This window comes from Bombyx mandarina, chromosome 05, assembly GCF_030267445.1.
Source record: "Bombyx mandarina strain Sakado chromosome 05, ASM3026744v2".
Taxonomy (NCBI): Eukaryota; Metazoa; Arthropoda; class Insecta; order Lepidoptera; family Bombycidae; genus Bombyx; species Bombyx mandarina.
Window position 1 is genome coordinate 10,204,217 of NC_143212.1, and position 25,752 is coordinate 10,229,968.

The 25,752-nt window shown below is 35.6% G+C and overlaps 1 protein-coding gene across 9 annotated transcripts in view; it reads left to right on the forward strand.

The window, feature by feature from the left end:
• The window catches only part of LOC114252606 (agrin), a 189,990-nt gene that overhangs the window by 123,079 nt on the left and 41,159 nt on the right, over positions 1 to 25,752 (forward strand). For 3 of the 9 annotated variants that reach the window (XM_089727692.1, XM_028187157.2, XM_089727697.1), the window contains exons 1-2: positions 8,874 to 9,097; positions 16,310 to 17,096. The exons of 3 other annotated variants lie outside the window; for them this stretch is intronic. In XM_089727692.1, the coding sequence (XP_089583818.1) occupies positions 9,059 to 9,097; positions 16,310 to 17,096 (826 nt within the window). In that variant the 5' untranslated portion in view covers positions 8,874 to 9,058. Of the gene's footprint in view, positions 1 to 8,872; positions 9,154 to 16,235; positions 17,097 to 25,752 lie in introns of those variants that run through there. 3 more of the 9 variants (XR_016323150.1, XM_089727694.1, XM_089727693.1) reach the window with 3 other exon arrangements.

Below are 25,752 nucleotides of genomic sequence, written 5' to 3' on the forward strand. Positions count from 1 at the left end.
TCATTATTTTTGAAGTCGTCGTGGCCTAAAGAATAAGACATCTGGTGCATTCGTATTTAGCGATGCAACGGTGTTCGAATCCCGCAGGCGGGTACAAATTTTTCTAATGAAATACATACCAAATGTTGACGATTGACTTCCACAGTGAAGGAATAACACGGTGTAATAAAAATCAAACTCGCAAAATTAAAATTTGCGTAATTACTGGTGGTAGGACCTCTTGTGAGTCCGCACGGGTAGGTATCACCACCCCGCCTATTTCTGCTGTGAAGCGTTTCGGTTTGAAGGGTGGGGTAGCCGTTGTAATTATACTGAGACCTTAGAACTGATATCTCAAGGTGGGTGGCGCATTTACGTTGTAGATGTCTTGGGCTCCAGTAACCACTTAACACCAGGTGGGCTGTGAGCTCGTCCATCCATCCAAGAAATAAAAAGAATTCACTAGATATTTTAATTCAAGACAATTTATGTATTTGCAATTGTAGAAAACAGCATTCGGTATATCAAGAGCTTTTTATAGTCCTACGTTGTTTAATTCAAGGTTACACAAATATGGCATTAGTATATAATGTATAATATATAACTAGTCAGGTCATAAGTATTGTCACACAGTAAAAACTTTTCTTTTAGAATGCTGGCCACAAAAAATTTTATTGAATTCGAATTTCGAATTGTTCATGAAAATAAAAATGTATACTTTTAGAATTTTACTCATTTTTAAATATGGAGTGGACGCTTAAAGAAGACCGTGCTGCAGTTATTGCGTTGCATCGTTGCGGTTACGCGCCAATTCAAATTTTTAACATACTGAAAATTTTGAATATAACCAAAAGATTCGTTTATCGTACCATCAAACGATACAATGAAGACTAGTGTAGATGACAGGTCAAGAAGTGGTCGCCCTCGGTCTGTTAGGACTCCAGTAGTGATAAAAGCTGTGAAGGCGCGAATTCAAAGAAATCCCAAACGTAAGCAGAAACTGTTGGCCCTTCAGATGGGGTTAAGCAGAACCACGGTGAAAAGGGTGTTAAATGAAGACTTAGGGCTTCGGGCATATCGAAGAAAAACAGGACATCGTTTGAATGCTCGTCTAATGGACCTGAGACTGAAGAGATGCCGCGCTTTGTTGAAGCGGTACGCGGGAAAAAAATATCGGGAAATTCTTTTTTCGGATGAAAATTTTTTTACCGTAGAAGAGAGCTACAACAAACAAAATGATAAGGTGTACGCACACAGTAGTGAAGAAGCGAGCAACCGTATTCCGCGTGTCCAACGAGGTCATTTTCCATCCTCGCTCACGGTATGGTTGGGAGTTTCTTATTGGGGCTTAACAGAGGTACATTTTTGTGAGAAAGGTGTAAAAACGAATGCAGTTGTGTATCAAAATACGGTCCTGACGAACCTTGTGGAACCTGTTTCACATACCATGTTCAATAACAGGCACTGGGTATTCCAACAAGATTCGGCGCCAGCTCATAGAGCGAAGAGCACACAAGACTGGCTGGCGGCGCGTGAAATCGACTTCATCCGGCACGAAGACTGGCCCTCCTCCAGTCCAGATTTGAATCCGTTAGATTACAAGATATGGCAACACTTGGAGGAAAAGGCGTGTTCAAAGCCTCATCCCAATTTGGAGTCACTCAAGACATCCTTGATTAAGGCAGCCGCCGATATTGACATGGACCTCGTTCGTGCTGCGATAGACGACTGGCCGCGCAGATTGAAGGCCTGTATTCAAAATCACGGAGGTAATTTTGAATAAACTTTAGTGTCATAAGAATCTATGTTTCGTTAAGTTCATTTTGGTATATGAATGGTTACATAATGAATAAACTTGTTTCAATTATTTTACATTAAACATGTGACAGAATTTATGACCTGACTAGGTATATATTGATTTTATCTTTGTTCAAATCTATTTTTTGAAAGAGAATGTTAAAAAAATATGTTTCAATGTCAACGACGATACTCATACTATCATCATATGTCATCTATCATCATAGATGACATATGATGATAGACACTACACTATGAGTATCGTCTATGATGATAGACTGTCTATGATGATAGATACTACACTATGAGTATCGTCGTTGACATTGAAACATATTTTTACTCATAGTGTAGTGTCTATCATCATAGACACTACACTATGAGTATCGTATCGCTGTTCGCTTCTCTTTTAAACACCGTGTTCAAATCTGTAATATAAATATACAACTATTGTAAAGTTCTGAGTACTTCTAAACACGAATAAAATTCCTGAAATAGTCAGCGATTATAGTAAGTTCTTTACTGTAGTTTGAGTGTTGAGATCGGGGTCTCAATTAACGCATTGTAATAGAAGGTGTACTTCTCACGGGTGTTTCTCGCTGTTCCCGTTACAAGTAAGTTGAACGCAGGTGTACATTGTCACTGCAATTCAATCGTTTTTTTGCATAAATTCTCATTAGGCAAAGCTTGGTTTAATATGCTCTTTACATTACATGTTTCGAACTACATAAAATTCATCAATAAATCTGTATTTTGTTGGTAAAATAAACACAAAACTGCTCTTCGATTCAGAATACGATATAATATAATAGGTTTTCGAAATACTTCATCGAAAAATATTTTCGCTGTTCTAAGTTCGGTTTTGAATAAAAAAATCTCTGAGATATATTATAATACATTTTGTTGTCGAAACTAGATATAAATAAGTTGAAAAATATTCGATTTAGAAATTGAAAATTAAACACGATCGACATTCTAGAAGACATTGATGAAGTTTCACTATGATTAATATTGTAAATGTCATTTCGTGAATATTACACGTACGATGAACCGCCAAAAGAGATATACATCACGTTCTGACTTCTTAAATTAAAAAAAAAAAAAATTTAGTCGCCTGTAGTTGAGTAATTATTATTCAAAAACCCTAAAAAAAAAACTCACCTAATTGTTTCTAACAAACGAAACTAAAGGTATTATATGTATACTAGCTGTACCCGTCCGCTTCGCTGGGAATTTAAAATTAATATTATTATTTCTCGCCACCGCAACTGGTGTAGGGAGTCCAACACTCATATAAATATTAGCCTATTCATTAAGTACATGTATTTTCTACATGGATATCAAGTTTCAAGCCAATCGGATGCATGATTCAGCAGTTATAACGGAACATCCGTAAAAACCACTGTAGATTTATATATTAGTATAGATATAACGTAAATAGTAACATTTATCAACTATGCCAATAGGTAACTTGGTCATTTAGCAGGCGCGGCTTATTGCAGCGCTCTTACAAGTGTCTAGGGGAGCTGCGAGCTGTTATTACACGGAAATTTATGAGCTGAATGGCTTGCTAAGCTCCAAGTTTACCGTAAACAACAATAGAGAACTTACCCAATGTTCAGGCTCCGGTCTCGGTCTAATGTGACAGGGAAAATGGAAAGAAATCCCAACTGAAAAATTTGTGAAAAGCCACGCTATGAGAGTTTATTGGTCGTTGTGGAATCTTTCATTACGTGAAATATTATTTAATATGAGATTAATATGACAAAAAAAATTTTTTTTTTATGTTTACGTATGCATGTGTGTGCTGTATTGGTTATATTAATATTTTTTTTAAATATTTTGTATATTGAAATATTTTCGAGATAAAAACGCTTTTATTCACGATATTGTTTCAATAATGTTTCTCTTGGTTATTTAATATAGAAAAAAATATCAAAATGGCAGCGCGAGTCTAAAGATTTTAGCGAGTACCTATGTTGTAATAAAAAACTTTTTTCACTAACAAAACTTGTTAATGAATTCAGTTGAGCTCACAATTGGTTAGCATTAATAGATAAGTAGTTATTCCAGTTCATGCCCAATAACGATGATTCCAGTCGGACTTCATATTGTTTTGATACGGTCGATAAACAGCTTATTCATAAGCTGATGTTAGTGCTACTTTAAAGATCAAATTCAAACACATTAGTTGATCCGTTTTTACCCCATTGCTGAAGAAAGGTAAAATTGTTTGAACATATTATATTTGTATGTATGTTTAATGTCTTAACGGATTTCAAGTTAACAGGTTTCATTGACTTTGTCTCAGTTGTGGGATTAATATAGAATATATTAATTTTATACGGCGGCTAAAAAATTTTTTTTAAAAATGTTAATTTTTCACTGCGTTCTATATTGTAGAGCACAGACCAAATTATTATTTTAGAGTAAATCAACTTAAAAGTATGAATTTAAACAAATTATTAAACGAAAGAAATAAACCTAACCCCAAAATTTACGTTTTTTAATTGCAAAGCTAAAAACAAGCTATGTCAGGAAAGGTATTGCGAGACGAACTAAAGAAAAAGTAAAGAAATAAGTCGTATTTGTGTGTAGGTTAAGCGTTTCCACTTAAACACCGCCAATTGAGCAATTACCTTGTACCTTTCTGCAATATCTTTACTAAAATAGCCTGTTTAGCGCTTTTGACATACTTCCATTAGCTATTTATTTGTATGTAACAGAAGCTGAGAATTTCATTTTCATCTACTTCAAGATATACGATTAAATTTGAAAATCTTGACACGCATCAAAGACCAAATTTAATATATAATATAATATTTCGATCTAGTAGGTATATTTAATATGTTTATAATTCGATCACTAATCGAGGTCAATGAAAAGATTTTCTGAAAAAAATGAAACGAAATCGGCAAAAAAAACAGTTGTTTCAGACTGTATATAACGGCCAGAGATATACCTACACATATTAACTTTTATACTCAAATGGATTTTATTTTTTATTTTTACACGACTTACGTAATTTTCTTAGTGTTGTTGATTATTGGTAATAAATACAACATCGGTTTTCTTACTTATAGATTTTCCTTTTTGAATCCCTTAGTATGCTGTAGTTTGTTTGACACATAATCCATCATGTTCAAGCTTATGATGAAAAAGCTAAATCGTGTACCCACAATGGAGGATACGTGAGCTTCAATACGCAATGGATTATACCCGCGGTGACGAATTAAAGCGAACTTCAAGAGTCTATATTTCATACAACATACATGTCGGTCTTAAGCCAGAGTTTTCACACAGTGGGAATGAGGCGTTCGCTCTGGCCTTTTCATTTTTCATTATTATTATTATTTTGTAATTTTATTTTTTTTGACTTGTTTTTTCGTTTATTGCAAATATTGTTACTTATTTAAAAAAAAAGAAAATATTTGAGAAAAATCAAAAAAAAAGCCCGCTGAGTTTGTTTCGCCGGTTCTTCTCAGGACTGTGGCTTTTTTTGGAACCGGTGGTAGAGTTTACATTGTTATTTATATTTTGACATTCAACAAGTGTGCTATACTGACATCTAAGTTGAAACAAATGATTTTGAATTTTGAGTAAGGTCTTTTACAATGAAAATACAATACAATTCTATAAAACTTGAACATTACTATTTTATTACAAAAAGCTACGTCTTAGTTCTTACACAATTAGCCATTTTTTGATGATTATAGTAATTACAACTTCTTTTATACAAACGAATGTAATTACTGCGAAACAATTCACAAAATATAGCTTAATATTCACAATACACATTTTAGTGATTTTCACATGACTGACATTAATTTATTTTACATAAATTACTTTTAACTAATATAAACTAACATTGTTATTAGCCAGCCTAATAATCGATGTCGCCAACATCATGTGCAGAACAATTACAATACTCAATCAATTATTATTAATATTTAATTATTTATACAGTCATTTGTGTTTTTAAACAGTAATATAAATAATAATCATATTCTAAACATTTTCACATCAAAACAGTGTCTGCTAAATATTAAATATGCTAGAATAACAGTTTTATCTTGCTAATAATAAATTAATATTAATATAGAATAAACTAAACTATATATTATTATGTTAATTATTGCCAATAGTGGGGTTTGCGCCCATATACACGTTTCAAGGCGTTTCACGCGTTTTCATTGATTAAACGGATATGATCGATAGCTGTGCTAGAGTCGGTTAGTCGGAGCTCCGCCAGATCATTACCGATATGCGAACGGCGCCTGCTGTGGCTTGGAAACGCCCTTCTGCCCGTTATTAATTGCCACACGAACAAAAGCAAATGACTTCGTAGAGGTGATCCCGCGAGGTTGGGCCGACGTTATCCATTCAGCCGGTGTAGACGTCCACGAAGAGAAATGTTCATTCACGATAGGAGAATTTATGACTTTGATTTACGCGAGACTTTTCACGTGGTGCCCTCGACGTCTCGGTTCCATCGTAAATAGAGAAGGGTCGGTTGACGTTTCAGACCTCCGTTATTGGTTACAGCGTCGCGGAGCTGTCAGTCTCGCTATTCAACATCTGAAACTGTCATATTAATCCGTTGATTTATTTTCGAGTGTTATTGGTATTTGGTATGTGACTGACTCGGTGGTGCTGTAGTTAGCGGCCCTGACTATTGGGTCGAAGTTCGTGGGTTCGATTCCAACATCGGGCACACATTGTGTGTTGAACAGGTTTGTTTGCTTTTTGCCTGGATGGTCATTATCTATCTATATATATTTCTTTTATTGCTTAGATGGGTGGACGATCTCACAGCCCACCTGGTGTCGAGTGGTTACTGGAACCCATAGACATCTACAACGTAAATGCGCCACCCACCTTGAGATATAAGTTCTATGGTCTCTTACAACGGCTGCCTCACCCTTCAAACCGAAACGCATTACTGCTACACGGCAGAAATAGGCAGGGCGGTGGTTTGTTCCCAGTTATTATTATTATTATTATTTGGAAATGCCTTGAAGTTTTGATTAGTTGTCAGCATTTTCGTAAGTATTATTTTTGTAGAAATGTGAAATGTATTTTTTTAATATCTTGAATATCAATTGTAAAAATAATGTTGAATTAAAATTGCGTTCCGGTTTGTATACGAAAGTCGACAAAGATCAGTTGTTTATTTAATATTTTTACGAAATTGAAAAATAAAAACAGAATGAATTAATATAGATTTAGATTTTAGAATTTAGATTTCGGTAAACATCGGCTTGGTTCTACCCCTAGCATTGCTGAAGTCCATGGGCGACGATAATCATCTCACCATCAGGTGGGCTGTGTGCTCGTCTACCTACAAGGGCAATAAAAAAAAGAAGATGTTTCATTATATTTCCGATTATTTTTGTAGATGGAGAGACAAGGTCAAGGTCAATCTAGTGTTAAACGTTAGCTTATAGAATCGCACCTAGAATAATGTCGCCCTGTAATGTTATATCAAAGTCTAACTTGCTTTGGAAAAACGAATAAATTACAACCTTGAAAACGTATGAATGCTTCGTGGCAGAAAAAAAACAGGAATACTGTACCAAACTAAGCGGGCTTATTACACGCTGTACCAATAAAATATGTAGTACATTATATCCAACGAATACCTATTCACGTGTGTTCTTAATTAAGATTTTTCACGTCCACTTTACAGCGAATTCGACAATTGATTTGAAAAATGAAAAACATTTAGCTAGTTTGTAGGCAGCGGCTTGGCTCTGTCCCTGGCATTGCTGAAGTCCATGGGCGACGGTAACCACTCACCATCAGGTGGGCCGTGTGCTCGTCTGCCTACAAGGGCAATAAAAAAAATAAAAATAAAAATAGTATAGTGGTTGTGGCGATGACATTGTTCGGCGGCGATGTTGCAGCTGTTAGGTAGTTTTATCTCACACAATTTCAATTTTTCATCTGCGGCTGTCAGCCCGCCGCCGGCAGATAAGTAACGTTCGCGTCGCGTGTTGAAGTTTGTTTAGCTCCAGTTTCAGTTCGCTCCACTTCCTTTTGAAAACTTCTTGTATGAGAGCCGACCTCTCGAGATATCAATAATTCTTACGATTTGTACCAGTTTCCAATTGATAGACGCAGGCTCCGAAACTGAATTTCCGATGGAAACCTAGCAAACATCTCCGCGGAAACATCAAAGTGGCGTGCTCGAAAGTTTCTTGTTTATGTAACTTCGTTGACGGGCCGCTGATCGGGTGACTTACAATTGTTTCCGAGAACGGTCACATTCAAACCACATTTTCATTTAGAATACTCGATTTAATAAATTTTATTTAATTTTTTATTTATTTATTGCTTAGATGGGTGGACGAGCTCACAGCCCACCTGGTGTTAAGTGGTTACTGGAGCCCATAGACATCTACAATGTAAATGCGCCACCCACCTTGAGATATAAGTTCTAAGGTCTCAGTATAGTTACAACGACTACCACACCCTTCAAACCGAAACGCATTACTGCTTCACGGCAGAAATAGGCAGGGTGGTGGTACCTACCCGTGCGAACTCACAAGAGGTCCTACCACCAGTGAAATAATATATATAAAACACCAGTGAATACCTCTCAAAAGATACAGTTTAAAGAACGCGGGTGTTTTATCTGTAAGGACCAGAACCTTACAGATAAGACGCCCGTTTTCTTGTATCCTGAAGTGGATAGGGCATGGTGATAAATCGAACATACAAAATGGACATATACCGGTAGGCATCTTGTGAGTTCAAACGGGTAGTTTTATATAGCGTGATTATCCTGCTTTTTTCTACCATGAACGCATCATGCATTTAGATTCGAAGGTGGCATTCAAGCTGTATTGTCTCTAGCCTTCGATGTGTAAGTCAATCTGCAAATCTGTTCCAACTAAACAACAATTATGACTATCATTGTATCGCAGTCTGTTTGTTTACATATTTTGCTTAGAGTTAATTAAACCTCTGTTCTTACTCTCAGAGTTGGTTGAACTTTTGCACTGATAACAGAATTAATGAGTACTCGGCTGGATTTTGGGTAAGAATGCTCTGGTGACAGAGGCGGGAGGCGTAAGGGCGGGCGGGGTAGCCGCTTCGCCGTTTGGGCCAGTCCGCTTCGCACCGTCCTCGCGAAGTTACGTTCTTGGAACGTAGACAACGCGGTCGCCAAGAGTATCTCGTCAACGTAAAAACTCAAACCTACAGTGTAATTTACTACGAGAAGTACTGAAGATAATGGGGTTAATAATTTTGTCGAGATCTCGGTATATCGGACCGTGTAATGTGTTGTGTGAATGTGCTTCCACTGCGTACATGTAAAGTGAGCTCAAAACGGTTTTCCTTTTATATGGGTGCATTGGTTCACCGGCCGGAGCAGTTTGTCACCTACTTTTTATGATTAAAACGAGCGAATTCGCGTCAATATCGTTTGATCAAATAACTATGATGCTATTTACGTTGCCCCGTAATAATATATGTTGCACATTCAATTATTTTTATAATTCTGTCGGATAGGTACGTTTAAATCTTCAAATTCAGATTTTTCGATCATATACGACAATTTTCACATTTCAAAATAACGTTATTATTAAAACTTCTTTTTTTTTAAACAAATAAATTACAAGAAATTATGTACAATATAATAATAATAATAATTATTATTATTATGCTTTAATAATAAATCATACCTGTTTCCCTTTTAATTATTTAGAAATGTCGACATGACGTTTCTTATTGATTATGGTGAGACAAAAACTATTTTCACTGTCGATATTAATGATACATTAATATTTTGATACAAAAAAATCTGTTAAGATTTTAAGTTTTTGATTCAATTAATTTTAACACGGGAAATTAGAAATAATCAAACGAATTAAGGTACACATGTGTTCGAAATGCTATGAAAGGGAAATAGTATTTTTTTATTTAATTTTCTTTCCCAGTTCTGACGGCTGGCATTTGTGATCAGTTATGCCTTAAGCTAGTCTGGTTTTGGCAGTGAAATGTAACCGCAACCTAAAGCACAGCAAAATAATTGTAATGTAAATGTTACACTTCACGAAACTCAGCCGTTCTATGTATTTGCAACCACGACACACAACATATTTGACGTATGTTCATAAAGTATATATGAGTCGTCTATTATCAAAGCCGGCAATCTGATTTTGAACAATATTGGTAAATCAGAAAAACGAATTATTGACTTTGTATTCCATTGCCAGTCACAAAACTATTCGGAACGACATCTTAGATAAATAACAGGTTAACTATTAACCTTTATTTAATGCAGGCTTTGAACCGTATTCTTTGAAGGAGACGATTATATTCAAATCAATCTGTATTGACATATCAGTAACATTTTTTGTCCAAATGCAGATTGCCACCTTTGATAATAGACGACTCATATTCGACACAATAAATAAAAATTACAACTCACATTTCAAGAATACGTAACATCTTCTAGACCCCAAGTACCAAATATTTGTTTGTATAGTAACTGTCGATGAAATTCTAAAATTTATCAAAATTCTTTCTTTATAATTTTCTTCCACATATCATATAGAAAAAGAAAAAATTGTGGCGAAAATAGTTTTGGTCGTATTTTGATTGTTGGACGGACATTAAGTTCTTAGAAATTATTGTAGCCTTAATAAAACCACACTCATTTAATTTTTAATCAACTGGCGAGCTAATCAGGCATTCCGAATTATAGTGTTACAACCGTCAATCCACTCGTTGTCCAATTGAGACATCGATATCATCTGTCAATGAGGCTGACAGTACGGGTAAATAATATTGTGAGTTTATAGATTCTAGTCCTATAGTTCCCAACGTCAAGAAGTTCCATGACTTCAAATTTTCGTTTATATCTAAAATAATCTATAAGCTAGTCAGTCTCTATTTTAAATATAAATACGAGAATAATATCAAATTAGCCAGATAGAAAAGCACCACCGTCCCCATCAGACAGCTAGCATAAGTTTTATTACGAAAATGAACGTACTTAAGTAGGTTACTTCACGATATCTAGATGCCTGTCTAGTTCAAAACGATTTAGGGTAACGGTTGGGCTGGACTAGATCGTCATACTATTTGCATAAATTCCCTTACAAATACCAAACGGCGGAGCGTAAATGTGGGTAGGTATAATAATTATTGTTTAGGACAGATTTGCTAGTTGATGGATGGGTTTTAGTAAATTGATTCAGATTACAAGTATATTTAGAATATATGTACATATGTAAATTGTATAGTAGTAGACAGCGTCTTGATTTTTAGTCTTGACATTGATGATGCCCATGGGCGTTGGAAGAAAGGTCATCAGTTATGTAAAGTTGTATAACGATGAAATTTAAAATTAAGCTTTCTTTGAAGTCTTTGAAAACTGTTTTTATTATTACGATTTGTTTTCAATCGTAGTTATTCGCAAGTGAAATCAGAAAGTGACGTTTTTTTTAAAAGGTACGTTTAAAAATATGCAAAAAGAACCTTTCAGATCGAGGGATGGGATCTTAATATTACTAGTAGTAGCCGCTAAATAACTATATATAATAGACAATAACACTGCCATTTAAGTGTGAGCGTGCCAGAAAGACAGTGAGAAAAGTTCCCATTATGCAGTCACTTTTAGCTGTTCCCTCCAATCCCGCTGTGGTATCTGTGGCTCTTTTTTTTTTTATTGTTTAGATGGATGGACGAACTCACAGCCCACCTGTGTTAAGTGGTTACTGGAGCCCATAGACATCTACAACGTAGATGCGCCACCCACCTCGAGATATAAGTTTTAAGATTTCAGTATAGTTACAACGGCTCCCCCACCCTTCGAACCGAAACGCATTATTGCTTCACGGCGGAAATAGGCGGGGTGGTGGTACCTACCCGTGCGGACTCCCAAGAGGTCCTACCACCAGTGCTTTTGCCATGAATATTTACAATACTAATTCCTGTGTCCTATTACAGCGATGCTGTTTTCATTTAAATATTATTCACGAAATTTTTAAACATTGAATGAAACAGAAGGCAGTGCATTATGCACTACATTATGTAAATTTATCAATAAAATTAGCGAGTCACATATCAAATTTGATTCGCGACATTCACAAAGAAAATCGATCTTCATAGGTTGTAGAGAAGAAACACCCACGTTATAAAACCTTTGGTATTATCAATATCGATCATTCGATTGACCTTTCTGAAAATATAATAAACGTGCCGAATTGATTAACTACAGCTATCGGATTTATGTGTGTTATATATTAAATATCATTGTGAAGAAGACATAAAATCATGCTAAGAATTTTTTGCTCACGTAGTTTATGTCCCTATTACGCAGCGTCCATATTTTATAGGCCTCCGATGAGTGTCTTGGGACATTTTTATGGAAGGACCTATGATTAAAAGCATCTGCAAATTACAATCGAGTTTCGGAGGCCCTAAAGGCATTTTATTGTGTTATAAGTCACTTCGGAGTTTGAACGAAATCAAGGTTGGGTCGTTAAAACCTTTGAAAGGGAACTTCTACTCTTATACCTATGTTGACATTTTTGCCCTAATTTACAAAGTTGTTTTTTGAATATATTTTTTTATTATCTTTTTTCTGACTTTCGGAAGACGTTGTTCAGAGATACGTACTGTTTTATAAAAAATAATGTTTATTGATGATTCAAAAAATACGATTCGATCGGTTTTCATAGGCATTAACTTATTTATAAGCTTGGCAGGTGAGCATTTGGCGTACCCGATGACCACTGACGTCTTAACCATTAGCATTGTAGCGCTAATGCGTTTTCAAATTGGGTACTTCAGAAGCGTTTAAAACAAAAACTTGTAAACATTTTGGAGATATACTAATTAAAAAGATGAGTATGTAAGGTTCTATTTTGAACACTGTCTAATCAAACCTTCCTGATTCTATTGTTCCACGCTAAGAAATACATATAAGACATATAAGACAAGAAACATTTACATCAAATACCTTTAACAAAGATATTGACCCTGAATAGGAGCTGGGCCTGGATTCTGTCAGTCAGAGTAAATCAGTAACAGAGGAGATCAAATATTGGTTTTTAGGATTCTTTATTTGTTCGCGTATTTTGCGATTGACTTGAAACTTTCGAAGTTGTTTTTGATACTTCAGGGATATTAGGTATTCACTTCAAACATAATATAAGGAGAAAAGTCGTGCGCAAGTCTTTTAAAATTATCATTTTTCATATACAGATATATTTTTATGTATTTTATTATATAGCCTTTATCTTTCAAACATAAGTAGGATAAAAATATTGCCTTTTTAGGTAGACGGCCCACGTGATGTTGTGTGGTTACCGCCGGTCATTGTCATCGACAATGCCAGAGGTAGTTGCTGCCTACGGCTAAGTACTCTTCGCAAACCTCTTTTGAAGAAGGGCATGTGTTGGCGCTCTGGCAACACCTTGGAGGGTTAATTCCAGAGCCAGATGATTTTGTTGATTCTGTTTTCCTGTAATATAATTTGTTTTAAGAAATAAATATCTCAGGAAATTTACTAGCTAGGGAACCGTAAAAATGTCACATTTGAATGCTTGGATACGAAATAGTCCCTGCGGCATAGCTACGTGGTTTATGAAGATACATTCACGGTGCTCGAAAATTTCAAAATTATAAAATAGCGTAGTAAGAGCGAATATATGAAAAATCTATAAAAAATAATAAATAAACAACAAACTCACGACGCGCCTGATGTTCAATAGCGCCCGGGAGATAGACAACAACTTAAATAGCGCCGACCTTTTTGAGAGACGGTATCGAAACTTCCATAATTGTATTGTAAGTAGCAATGGTTGTCCTTCCTTTTCCTAAATAAATCAAAATGTATTTACATACAAACGATTGTTAATACAATAAACAAACGATATAGTCTCCATGTTATTAAGAACAATATTGAAAACAAACCCTCAGAGCTATTGAAACACGTAAAAACTGCACTTACAATTCAATAAAACGTCCATGCGAGTAAGTGGGGCCTTTTATTGTTTCACGACTTATCCGAGGCCGTTCACCTCTGCTGAAATACAACATCGGAGTAAAAACCTTGTCGTTCTAGCGTAGTGTATTGATATAGGAAGGTGATGTTGACTTTTTAGGAAAACTTATTGGTTGATTTACATTAGATTAATGTTTTGACGGATTAAGTTTTAGTGCATTATTTACTTTGAATTTAGCGATTTTTTTAAAAGCGGTTATCGATTTTCTTACACTCGTGTGCTTTTAATTGTTGGACTATTTATACAAAATCCTATATCTATCAAATGACGTAAACTTGGGAAACCAGTGGCAGTTGACCTAGTAAAAACCTGAGTCAGTGAAAATCAGTAGATAGTAACGGTTTTAACGGTAGGCAGCGGTTTGCGTCTGCCCCTGGCATTGCTGAAGTCCATGGGTGATGGTAACCACTCACCATTAGGTAAACCGTATGCTCGTCTGACTACAAGGACAATAAAAAAAAACAGTGAACATCTCACTGACATACAACATATCACTCAATGACTACTAACGCCCTTGTTTTATTTGAAATAAGGGTAGCTACTCCCACTGTTAAATATGATTTTAACAATGTAAGTTCCTGAAATCGAAATGCGAGATATTTTACAAATAAAGCGAATCGTCGGAATTAACTTATGTAACTATGTTTCTGTATTGTTAGGCCTCGATTTACACAAAAGGGTTGTTAGGTAATGTATTATTGCCAGATTTTGTCCCTGGTATTTTCAGAGCATGAACTTCATAGATTACGTTCATAGATTACGTTTTCATACACGTAACTACATATAACTATGTTTTATATAGTAGCAAGTTACCTACGTATAATTTTAAATGCCAAAAGTATTGTTCAAGAATCGTTAATGTTTGGTATTATAAATCTCAAGAATTAGTTAAAATTATAATAATATAGGAATCTTGCTGGTAGCAAGGCTTAATTTTGAGTAATTCGTCCTGTCCTGGTGAAACTGGAAAGGCCTCCGGGCCACCAGTAATCCTTCAATCATAAAAAAAAGTAATTCGCGTTGGTAACAATACTGCTTGTTTTGTCGCAAAGTAGTCTCTCAATTGAAATTTCGATAATTGAATGTTAAATAGTTTCTTCTATTGTCAGCCTCCGATAAATCTATAAAGTAATTTATCATAATTATCATCAACTTACACTAGTCCACTGCTGGACATAGACCTTTATCTGTTTTTCCGGTTTTCGGTTCTCTTCATTGACCTCCTTCTAAAATTTTTAAATCTACAAAAACATAAAATATCTACACATCATATCTATCTATACCACTATTGTGAACTTATAGTCGTTTGTTGTAATCTATTATTGCCAGATTTTGTCCCTGGTATTTTCAGAGCATGAACTTCATAGATTATGAATGGTAATGAATATGAATAACCTTGGTGAATAACCTTTTTAGTTATTTTTCTAGTAAAATTATGGTTTTTCCGATGTGGAAAATAAAAAAGATCTTATTCTAATGGAACGAAGGTGTCATGCAGCGGAATTTACGTAATGAGCTATAGATAGATAGCTATTATCGTATTAATATATTGGGAGCTCATTTTACATAACTAAATTTTCCACAACTCGCAAATACGTTTAAAATGATTAGTTCAAATATTCATAAGAAAAAATAACGAAGAATACAAATTAACAGACTAATAAATTAAACTTAAAATAATATTCATTCAAAAATTTTACTGATTAATTAGCGGTGTAGATTTGATGACAATCTCTTACTTTTGAACTGGGCCGAAACAGTTCAGCAACGACCTCAACTCGATGCCCGTAACTTTTACGTAATTACTTTTGTTTGTTTTTAATTTAATTAATTGGGACGGATTATCCTAGTTATCGCGGGGATTCACACGAAACTTTTTATTGATTCAGCTGTTTGCAGGTCGACGAACCTTTATTGACGGTACGAACTTTTGAATCCAAGTAACGAAGTACATAATATAATTAAATCAGACCCTCTCACTGATACTTATTTGTTTCACATTCTTAACTAAGGCTGTTCGGTAATCATGTTACACAACTCTCACGTGTCAAAATCAAGGGAATAAATACGGTTAATTTAAGTTAGGCTTGCCTGTTTACTCACGTTTTCATTTCTTTGTCTACCTTCCGGTAACAGGGGCGGCGGGAACTTGCTAAAATGTACAAGATAAATACCACAGTCGAACAAGAGAGTTAATTGAGATAAACAGATGTATATTGTATTAAATAAGTTCGAGCTTCCAAACATTACGAGCGTAACGTAACGAAATCAACAAACTTGGTCTACAACTTACCATAACATTCAACTTCGTTCTGTTTACTAGAAGGGTATTTTGTTTGCTATCAGAAATAACGTTTACAAAATTATCATGTCGGCGTTTAACGTTAATAGCATCATGGAAACTTAAAATGTAGCATCCTTTATATTAATTTTCAGTGTCTTACAACGTTTATTATCCAATATTTTTTGTCATGAAACCTAAACTCAAATGAGGCGATTTATCTTTGAAGATGAACGGGCCGGGCTACGATTACTCCGTGCCTACCTCTACAGCATTCTACGCTACTAATAACCGCCCTCCGCAATACGATCGTGGCTACGGACAGATTAGTGTTGGTCCACTTTACAGTCCATCTTCGCATCCTCTTTCCAACTACGCCGATATTTATGAAGGCAATAATGACACTACCCTTCGGGCCGAAGAAAGACATTGGTACATAGAAAACCATAAAAACTTACAACCCGCTTATAACTTAAGCCACGATACTATTACCCACGATGCCAAAAGTAAAAAAGAAGAAGAGAAGAAAACTGAAGTTCCTGTTAGATCAGAGACGTCTCAGACGAGACAGAGAAGGAAAGAAGATCGATGCTCGTGCGAATGCTGGCCTAGTACAGAAGTGAATGTGGCACAAGAAACTAATGGAAATGACGGGACTCGGTCGCTTTCTGGAGTCGATATTGTCGCCTCATATGGCGTTTATGGGAATCCTCACGATGAAGACAATTCGGGTTTTGCACGAATTACCGAGAAAAGTACAATTTACGGACAAGGCAGCGATGCCCCCGTTCAAGGTGTGATTGTGAATCAACAGGGAAATAGTGCCGTTGTGCGATCAGGTTCGGCAACGGAACCCACGTGTGGAAAGTGTTGTGTGTGGTCGTCGAACCCCCCAGCAGCTAATTCCGAAGATTATTGTTGGATGCATTACTGTCGGCCGGCGTTAATTATTTTACTGCTTCTGTTTTTTCTAGTTTTGTTAGGAGTTTCGACAGGGTTCCTACTGACAAACAATTGTAAGTATGATAGCCATTATCTTTTTTATAATTTTAAGATTTCCGTAATTAAAATTTTCTATATAATTTTAAGGTATTTATTTAACTGTTGAATAACGAAAACTCTGAAAAGATCAATTTTTTTTTATTTCAAAGTGTCTTAAAAATTATAAAGGTTATCTATCTTTCAAAACAAAGTTATTTACTAAAGTAAACAGTTTTTTTCGAAGTGGTAAATTGTTGATCTACCATGAACTCATGTCCCTAGGTGGGTGGCGGTATTTCCTTTTTTGATGTTTATGGGCTCTGATAATTACTTCACATCGGGTGAGACGTGAGCTCGAACACCCGTCTAAGCAATAATAAAAAGAAAACGCTAGCTGAACGAACTAGCTGAGCGTCAAAAAATATTACAAAAAAAAATACTATTTTACTTTTATGTTGACTTTGACTGTCGTTGGTGAAACGGTTAGTGGTCGTGACTACCATACCGCGCTATAAGGATTAGACTCCCCGTCGAAGTCAGTTCCTTTGTCAAAGATATTTGATATCCGGTATTGAAGTCGTCGTGGCCTAAAGGATAAGACGTCCGGTGCATTCGTATCTTGCGATGCAACGGTGTTTGAATCCCGCAGGCAAGTACCATTTTTTGTAATGAAATACGTACCTAACAAATGTTCACGATTGACTTCCATGGTGAAGGAATAATATCGTTTAATAAAAATCAAGACCTGCAAAATTATAATTTGCGTAGTTACTGGTGGTAGGACGTCTTCTGAGTTCGCACGGGTAGGTACCACCACCCTGCTTAAGCAATAAAAGAATTATCTGGATTGTTCTGGTCTTGAACCCGTTCCCAGTACTCAGGAGAAACCCTTGGCCTGTGGCAGTTTATAGCGAAATGCTTATTTAAAAACTAGGTGTACGCCTTCAACTTAGAACGCGTAGACTTAACTTTACATCGTGTAGTCGGGGACCCATACTCAGCTGAAGATGAAAATCCTATATTCATTAACAAGATAAAAAGTATTTCCGTTGCAAATTTTGGTTGACTAGACGTGACAACGTAACAGACAGACAGATAATCACGAAAGGCCGTCTTAACATCAAAACTCTTGGCTGTGAACAGTTTTGAACCAAATATTAAAGAAATGTAATTGAATCTAAATTATTCAGACAGGATTATCCAAATCAAAATCATTTAAATTTGGCTCTTCATGAGCCAAGATGTTTCAAATAATAAAAATATATATTTAATAAACACGTGCGATTGGTATGGCAGCCACCCTCAGAATGTGGAAAGTGATTAATCAGAATAACTAAAGTGTTATCACAGCCTAAGGAATAACTCATCCAGTATACTCGTTACAATTGATGAGAATTTGCCGGAGTGCAAATCCCCCAAGCAGGAACCAATTTTCCTAAGCAAATGTGTATATAAGACTTATATAAATATTTCTCACATTATGTTAGCTTAGAGCAACACCACTGCATCTCTTCCCGTGTATTTGGTAAAATGGACAGCAGCTTTCTCTTACTAAAACCTTAATCTCATGTCTTAAGGTGGGCAGCGTTTATTTAAAACTAGCTGTGTCATGAACGCATTCACCGCTATGTTCAATGGTAAACCAGATATTCCGTTAATATTATAAAAACTATTGTTATTAAACTCGAAAATTATCACAAGAACTATAGAATATACGTCATATACTATTTTATTATTATAAGCAAGCACGTATTTTTGGTAACATTAGAAAGCCATTTTACCTATGAATTCTGCTATATAAGCAAATTCAATTAACAAAAATGGTAATTTGTTTTTCCATCGCTGCCAGTATTTATGAAGCAATTACATACACATCCATGTTTTCATGAATTCTAAATGAGATTTTCCCGTATATGTTCAGTTCAGCGACTCAAAAGAGAATACCTGTTCTGGATTATGCAGGCTCACCATGTTCAAACAATAACTTTATATGCATAAACTAAAGTATCATCTACAGAGCTTTCTGAGTGTCACTTCATGTTGATCTCTAGAGTAGTGAATGTAAGTTTTCATCTATTTTAATATTTTATTGCACACGTTTTGTGTTGTTTTCTTGGGTCAGGAGAAAATCGGATATGCGTTGGGGATGGTAGGCAGGGCATGTCGGAGTTGAATCGACTTAAAACCCCTGTAGTTTAACAATCCGTGGCCGAATCTTGGATGCGGCAGAGTTTATCCAAGGCAGGCAAGGTGACGAGTTTCGCACGTAGCACATGGTGCTCCGCCAAACAATCCCTAATGGGTCCCAAACCAGCGGTGGCCACCGACTGCCAGGGTAAGTTGGACTTACAAGCTCACGCTCCAACTATTAAGTCATAACCGGGCCAAGGCCATCACAAAATGAACGCTGTAACCCGTCTTGAGATGTGAGGTTGAAATTTCAATTTCTATTATCTACCCTTCAAACCAGTACGCATGAAAGCCTTGTTGCAGAATGATCTGAAACAGGGAAGCTTGTGTACATTTTACGGGTTTGGTTTTGATTACACGATATTATGTCTTCATCGTGGAAATTCTTCGTGAACACGTATTAGGTAAGTGGTTCCTTAGAATAATCGGTACCTGTGTTAAAATGACAATTTCAAAATTCCGAACCAATATTTAATTTTCCTCTGTTGATCAAAAACTATAGTTTTATTTCAGAGCATTGAGATTAAAATGTCGAGTCGCAATAACCGATAGCAATATTCAGAGTGAAGTATTTACATATTCGCAAATCATACAGCACTACTCTACGAACAGTACGAACGTATTGCTACAATCGGAAAGCACTCAGTCGCAATAGATTGCCGAAAAGTCAGATCGTTCTTTTTTCGAACGGTAGAATTAATTTCCACCGGTGCCGCGGCACGGGAGCCCGGGGACTGACTCACGTTCAACTTTAGCTTTTGAAGCCGAGCGTGAATGGCTAATCGATCGATTAATTTTCACGCTGTTTGAACACAAAATTCTCGCGGAATGCAGTAGTCATTCTTGGAATTCGTGAAAGGATTCAGAAGTGAATTTGAATTGGTTGATTATTTTATTTACTGTGAATTGGCTGCCGTGTACCTTGCTATAAAAGATATAAATTTTTCTAAGAATACGCCTGCTCTTATTTAGAATATCGCTTCTACAATTAAGCTACCATTAATAACAGGTTTCACAAGTATGTACGTCAAATTCTAGGTCTATCTTTGACTAAAATTTTACATTAAGACCATCCATATCCGTGCTCAGAGGAACTATAGAATATTGAGGCGCAAAGTGTCGGACAGGAGGATTTATTTTCTACGGTTCCTATTGTGTCACTGTGCTAAAGATATCAATTATATGCTGCCCATATTTAAAATGATTAACTGATCGATCAGGATTGAGTTACCATATCAGGAGTATTAGCTAAACCTTGATACAAGGGCTATGCGTATATCAGAAACATAATGCCATCGCTCATCTTGAAACACAAGGTTGAACTCTCAATCTCATTTTGGAAATGGTTGTCATAATCTTCGAAACTAAAATTATGTTTGCTTCATTGGAAAATATGTACACACAACGTGCTCTACAAACCAGTTTATATCATGCAAGTAGTGATAATTATGCAAGTAGCCAAGTGATTTCAATAACTTCTACCTTATTTATTATTGTAATAAATTATTTCATCAAATCCGATACTAGTCGTAAATTTTTATCGCGTTTCGGTGAACATGAAATTAAGCAGATATCGAGTGCCATAAACAGCAGCGATTCCCGAGCATTTCAATCGACCGATACGAGATTAAGTCCGATTCGAACGTAACAGGAAACTGGAGCGAAATCGATTTATACATCGAATCGAGTTGAGGCGGCTGTTATGGCGCCGCAACAAATTGAAATTGATACCATCGGTGGGCAGTGGCTGGCGACCGGATATTACTGGTGTCATGCGCAATCACGCACTTGCCTTCTAGCTGCAGTGACTAGGTGGTCGCTGCAACTAACTTGGTTAGATCGCTAATAAACCTGAGTGACGTCTAAAGTGTACCTTGCAATGTCGATCAGCCTTGTGGGCAGTAGTTTTATGCAAAATAGATAATATCTTCGCGGAAACTATATAGTAAGTTATCAAGAAACTCTAAATATATAATATTTAGATGGTCAAACACAAATCAAATAATTTAATGATTTATTTGGTGCTTCTCAACCAGATTGTTTAACCCTACCTATCCGATGGTAGTTGAAGGGACTGGTAGGCGATGTTGGTGGTGGTGGTGGTATGGGACGGGAATAATATGAGAGTGTTTGCCAACACTGGCCCTACAAAGTGCAGTGCTTCGTAGAATTTACCACTGGATTGTCTATCAGCTAATTCGTACGTCGAAATCTTACAAGAACGGTGATCGGTGCTGGAATAGCTAAAAAGCACCCAGAGCGGACGGGGGGATCTGCGTAGACACGTTTTGGGCGACAGCGTCTGTGCGATACCTCGTCGCTTGGGTCAGATGTTTTTTTGGTTTAATAGCTACTACTAGTTTTAATAGCTAACACTTAAATAGTGCTTTCTTTATATTTAATTTAATATTCGTTTTTTTTTTCATTTCAGTTAAAGCGTCGGATACAATTCATAAAATAAATCATAATCTTGAGCTCCTAGTTATTGTGGTCCAATTTCGAGCATTGGACTAATAACATAAAAACAAAATCGTTTCATATTAGCATGTTAGCTTTACAAAAGAATTTATTACCAATGTGAGAACCAACCTTAAACTGGTTTTCCATTAACAACACAATAACGTGCAATTAATTGAAAACTATCGCGTTGAAAATTTCTGATTGTATTGCAGTGAAAAAGGTTCATAACTATACGGATGATATATTTTAGAGATCTTATGCTATTTAGTAGCCTTAGATTCAGTGAGTGACGTTGAATGACTCGTTTAAGCAAGCATATTATCTATATACATGTATTAATACGTGAAGCAAAAACTTTGTATCCCTTTTTACGAAAATTGCGCAGACGGAGGAGTATGAACTTTTCCACACTTATAGAGAATATAGAGAAGAAGTGCACAATGCTAATATTTTTTGAAAATAATGCATAAAAGATACATTAAATCAATAAAGAAAACATTACACACACTACATACCATGTATTTGACGCATACACGCATGCATACTATTTATTGTCAAGCTTTTGTTCTTGACGTCTGTTGTCAAATTGAGAATAGATTAAATATTATTTGTCTTTGTTAATATTTTTTATAGTGTAGTCTTGGCGAAATTTGCGATTATAGAATTATAAAATACAATCATAATAGTGTACAAACTTTCTTTACATTTACATTACATTACCTTTCCAATTAATTATAGTCGAATTTCGACTACTGCGGGACCTCTAGTTATATAAAAACGACCCCAACCCACGTTTTACTTATTATTTATATTCTTAATGAATCTTTCGTGATTGTGCTTTTTACAATCATAACTGTCGTCCTAAATAGTTTACGAATAAGTCAGTTTTTGATTAATCGATCAATCTTTGCAGTCGCGTTTGCACACAACCGACGTATGATTCATTACAGTCTGAAGTTTTATGAAAGGCTTCCCTTGAGACATAATTCAATACATACCTTTTGTGCATATTTTTTTATGACCCGCTACGACTTATTAGTTTAAAAACCTTCGTGTTTGGGAATCGTTACTCATTTTCATTATAGTATAAATTATGGCCTCGCATACAATTAAAGTTCGGGACATGACTATGGCCACGTGCGTGATTCACATAAGTTAGAGAGAACTGTCAACGACATTTTGATAATTTGTTAATAACACTGAACGGATTGTATCCAATTAATTGTTAATTTGTATACTAATTAGTATTGTAGAAGTTTAATAAAACTGTTCCATGATGATACTAATAGATTTATCATCCGCCTACAGCTGTCCATTGTTGGACAAAGACCGTTACTATTTTGCGCCCTTGAGATAAGCTTTGGGCTTTTTTCATCCACTTCCTGCAAGCTGCTCTACAGCTTGTCATCTCTTCACCTGGACTAAGTCGTTGTATGGGACTAAAACTTCCTTTTAATTTAGGTTTATTTATTTATTACATTTCATGTAAAATTTACATTGGCAGGTCTAATGCCTAAGGCAATCTCTACCAGTCAACCAAAGGTAGTGCAGAGTAAATAGTGGTAGGTGCAATAAAATTTATATTAAATCACAAATGCATACACAAAAAATATATACATGTATAATATTGTTTGATGTCGGTATTGCTATATAGAGAATAAACTCGTGTATTGTAAATTAGGATTCACTGCTAAATATTATGTATAAATATATGTATGTATAAATACATATTATACCTAGTCAGGTCATAAATTCTGTCACATGTTTAATGTAAAATAATTGAAACAAGTTTCATTCATTATGTAACCATTCATATACCAAAATGAACTTAACAAAACATAGATTCTTATAACACTAAAGTTTATTCAAAATGACCTCCGTGATTTTGAATACAGACCTTCAATCTGCGCGGCCAGTCGTCTATCGCAGCACGAACGAGGTCCATGTCAATATCGGCGGCTGCCTTAATCAAGGATGTCTTGAGTGACTCCAAATTGGGATGAGGCTTTGAGCACGCCTTTTCCTCCAAGTGTTGCCATATCTTTTAATCTAACGGATTCAAATCTGGACTGGAGGAGGGCCAGTCTTCGTGCCGGATGAAGTCGATTTCACGCGCCGCCAGCCAGTCTTGTGTGCTCTTCGCTCTATGAGCTGGCGCCGAATCTTGTTGGAATACCCAGTGCCTGTTATCGAACATGGTATGAGAAACAGGTTCCACAAGGTTCGTCAGGACTGTATTTTGATACACAACTGCATTCGTTTTTACACCTTTCTCACAAAAATGTACCTCTGCTAAGCCCCAATAAGAAACTCCCAACCATACCATGAGCGAGGATGGAAAATGACCTCGTTGGACACGCGGAATACGGTTGCTCGCTTCTTCACTACTGTGTGCGTACACCTTATCATTTTGTTTGTTGTAGCTCTCTTCTACGGTAAAAATTTTGTCATCCGAAAAAAGAATTTCCCGATATTTTTTTCCCGCGTACCGCTTCAACAAAGCGCGGCATCTCTTCAGTCTCAGGTCCATTAGACGAGCATTCAAACGATGTCCTGTTTTTCTTCGATATGCCCGAAGCCCTAAGGCTTCATTTAACACCCTTTTCACCGTGGTTCTGCTTAACCCCATCTGAAGGGCCAACAGTTTCTGCTTACGTTTGGAATTTCTTTGAATTCGCGCCTTCACAGCTTTTATCACTGCTGGAGTCCTAACAGACCGAGGGCGACCACTTCTTGACCTGTCATCTACACTAGAGTCTTCATTGTATCGTTTGATGGTGCGATAAACGAATCTTTTGGTTATATTCAAATTTTTCAGTATGTTAAAAATTTGAAATGGCGCGTAACCGCAACGATGCAACGCAATAACTGCAACACGGTCTTCTTTAAGCGTCCACTCCATATTTAAAAATGAGTAAAATTCTAAAAGTATACACTTTTTTTTTCATGAACAATTCGAAATTCGAATTCAATAAACTTTTTTGTGGCCAGCATTCTAAAAGAAAAGTTTTTACTGTGTGACAATACTTATGACCTGACTAGTTAGTTTATACAGTATTAAAAGGAATATATGAATAAATTCACTTAAGAAATAACTTATTTCGTTATAGATACAATAAATTAAATACCAATAAAGTTCAAATTGACGCCACGAAATGAAATTAAGTGCTCGGAAAACTTGAAAGGTCTTCAATCCCAGAAAATCAAGTATCTTAAAGCAATTTCACGAAAATCTTTTTTTTTGGTTTAAATAAATAAATAAATTTTGTAGCTTAAGAAATGGAGTAAAAACAAATTTGAATTGGATTTTAGATTTTTAAAGAAGAGCTTTTGCTCTTTTATAAACAAAAACAAAAACATCTTAAATAGCGTTACTTCTAAATAATAAATTTGTATCAATGCAATATTCGTGAAAAGTTTTGTAGAAATATTTAATTGAATACTCTTAGTATTCACAGCGCAGTATCATAATAATATGCATTGTACTATAGACAATTCCTGGGTGGTTCGATACTAACCACGCATGTATTTTTTTATATTAATAAAGATGTGGTGTCGTGGGACACCAGGTAGGAACGAAGTTCCTTCGGCTAATGTAGAATCGACACAATTTGCAAAAAAAGAAATGGTGCTCAATTTTATGTAGGTTTTCTTGGTTTTTCTCTTAAATTTTGCTGATTAGTTTTTATTTAAGTACGGGAAAGTATTTAGGAAATTCAGTATTTTAGGAAATAATAAATTACGTAAAATAAAAAAAATAGTAATTCAAATTATCAATTAAAATAACAAAATATATCTCTTTATTTTTGGTTGACAACATAAAATTACATAGAAATAGAAATAATTACTAAATAGAGAGAGAAGGGATTAGAGAACGAAAAGAAAGAAGGAGAAAGAGAAAGTTATTATACACTACTCGCTTGTGTATGCGTCTGTCGCGCCTGCGCACGTTTCATTTAACGGTTTTATTCCACGCACTTTTTTCCACGGATTTATTCCACGCACTTTTTTCCACAAATTTTTTCTTACGGTTTTACTATC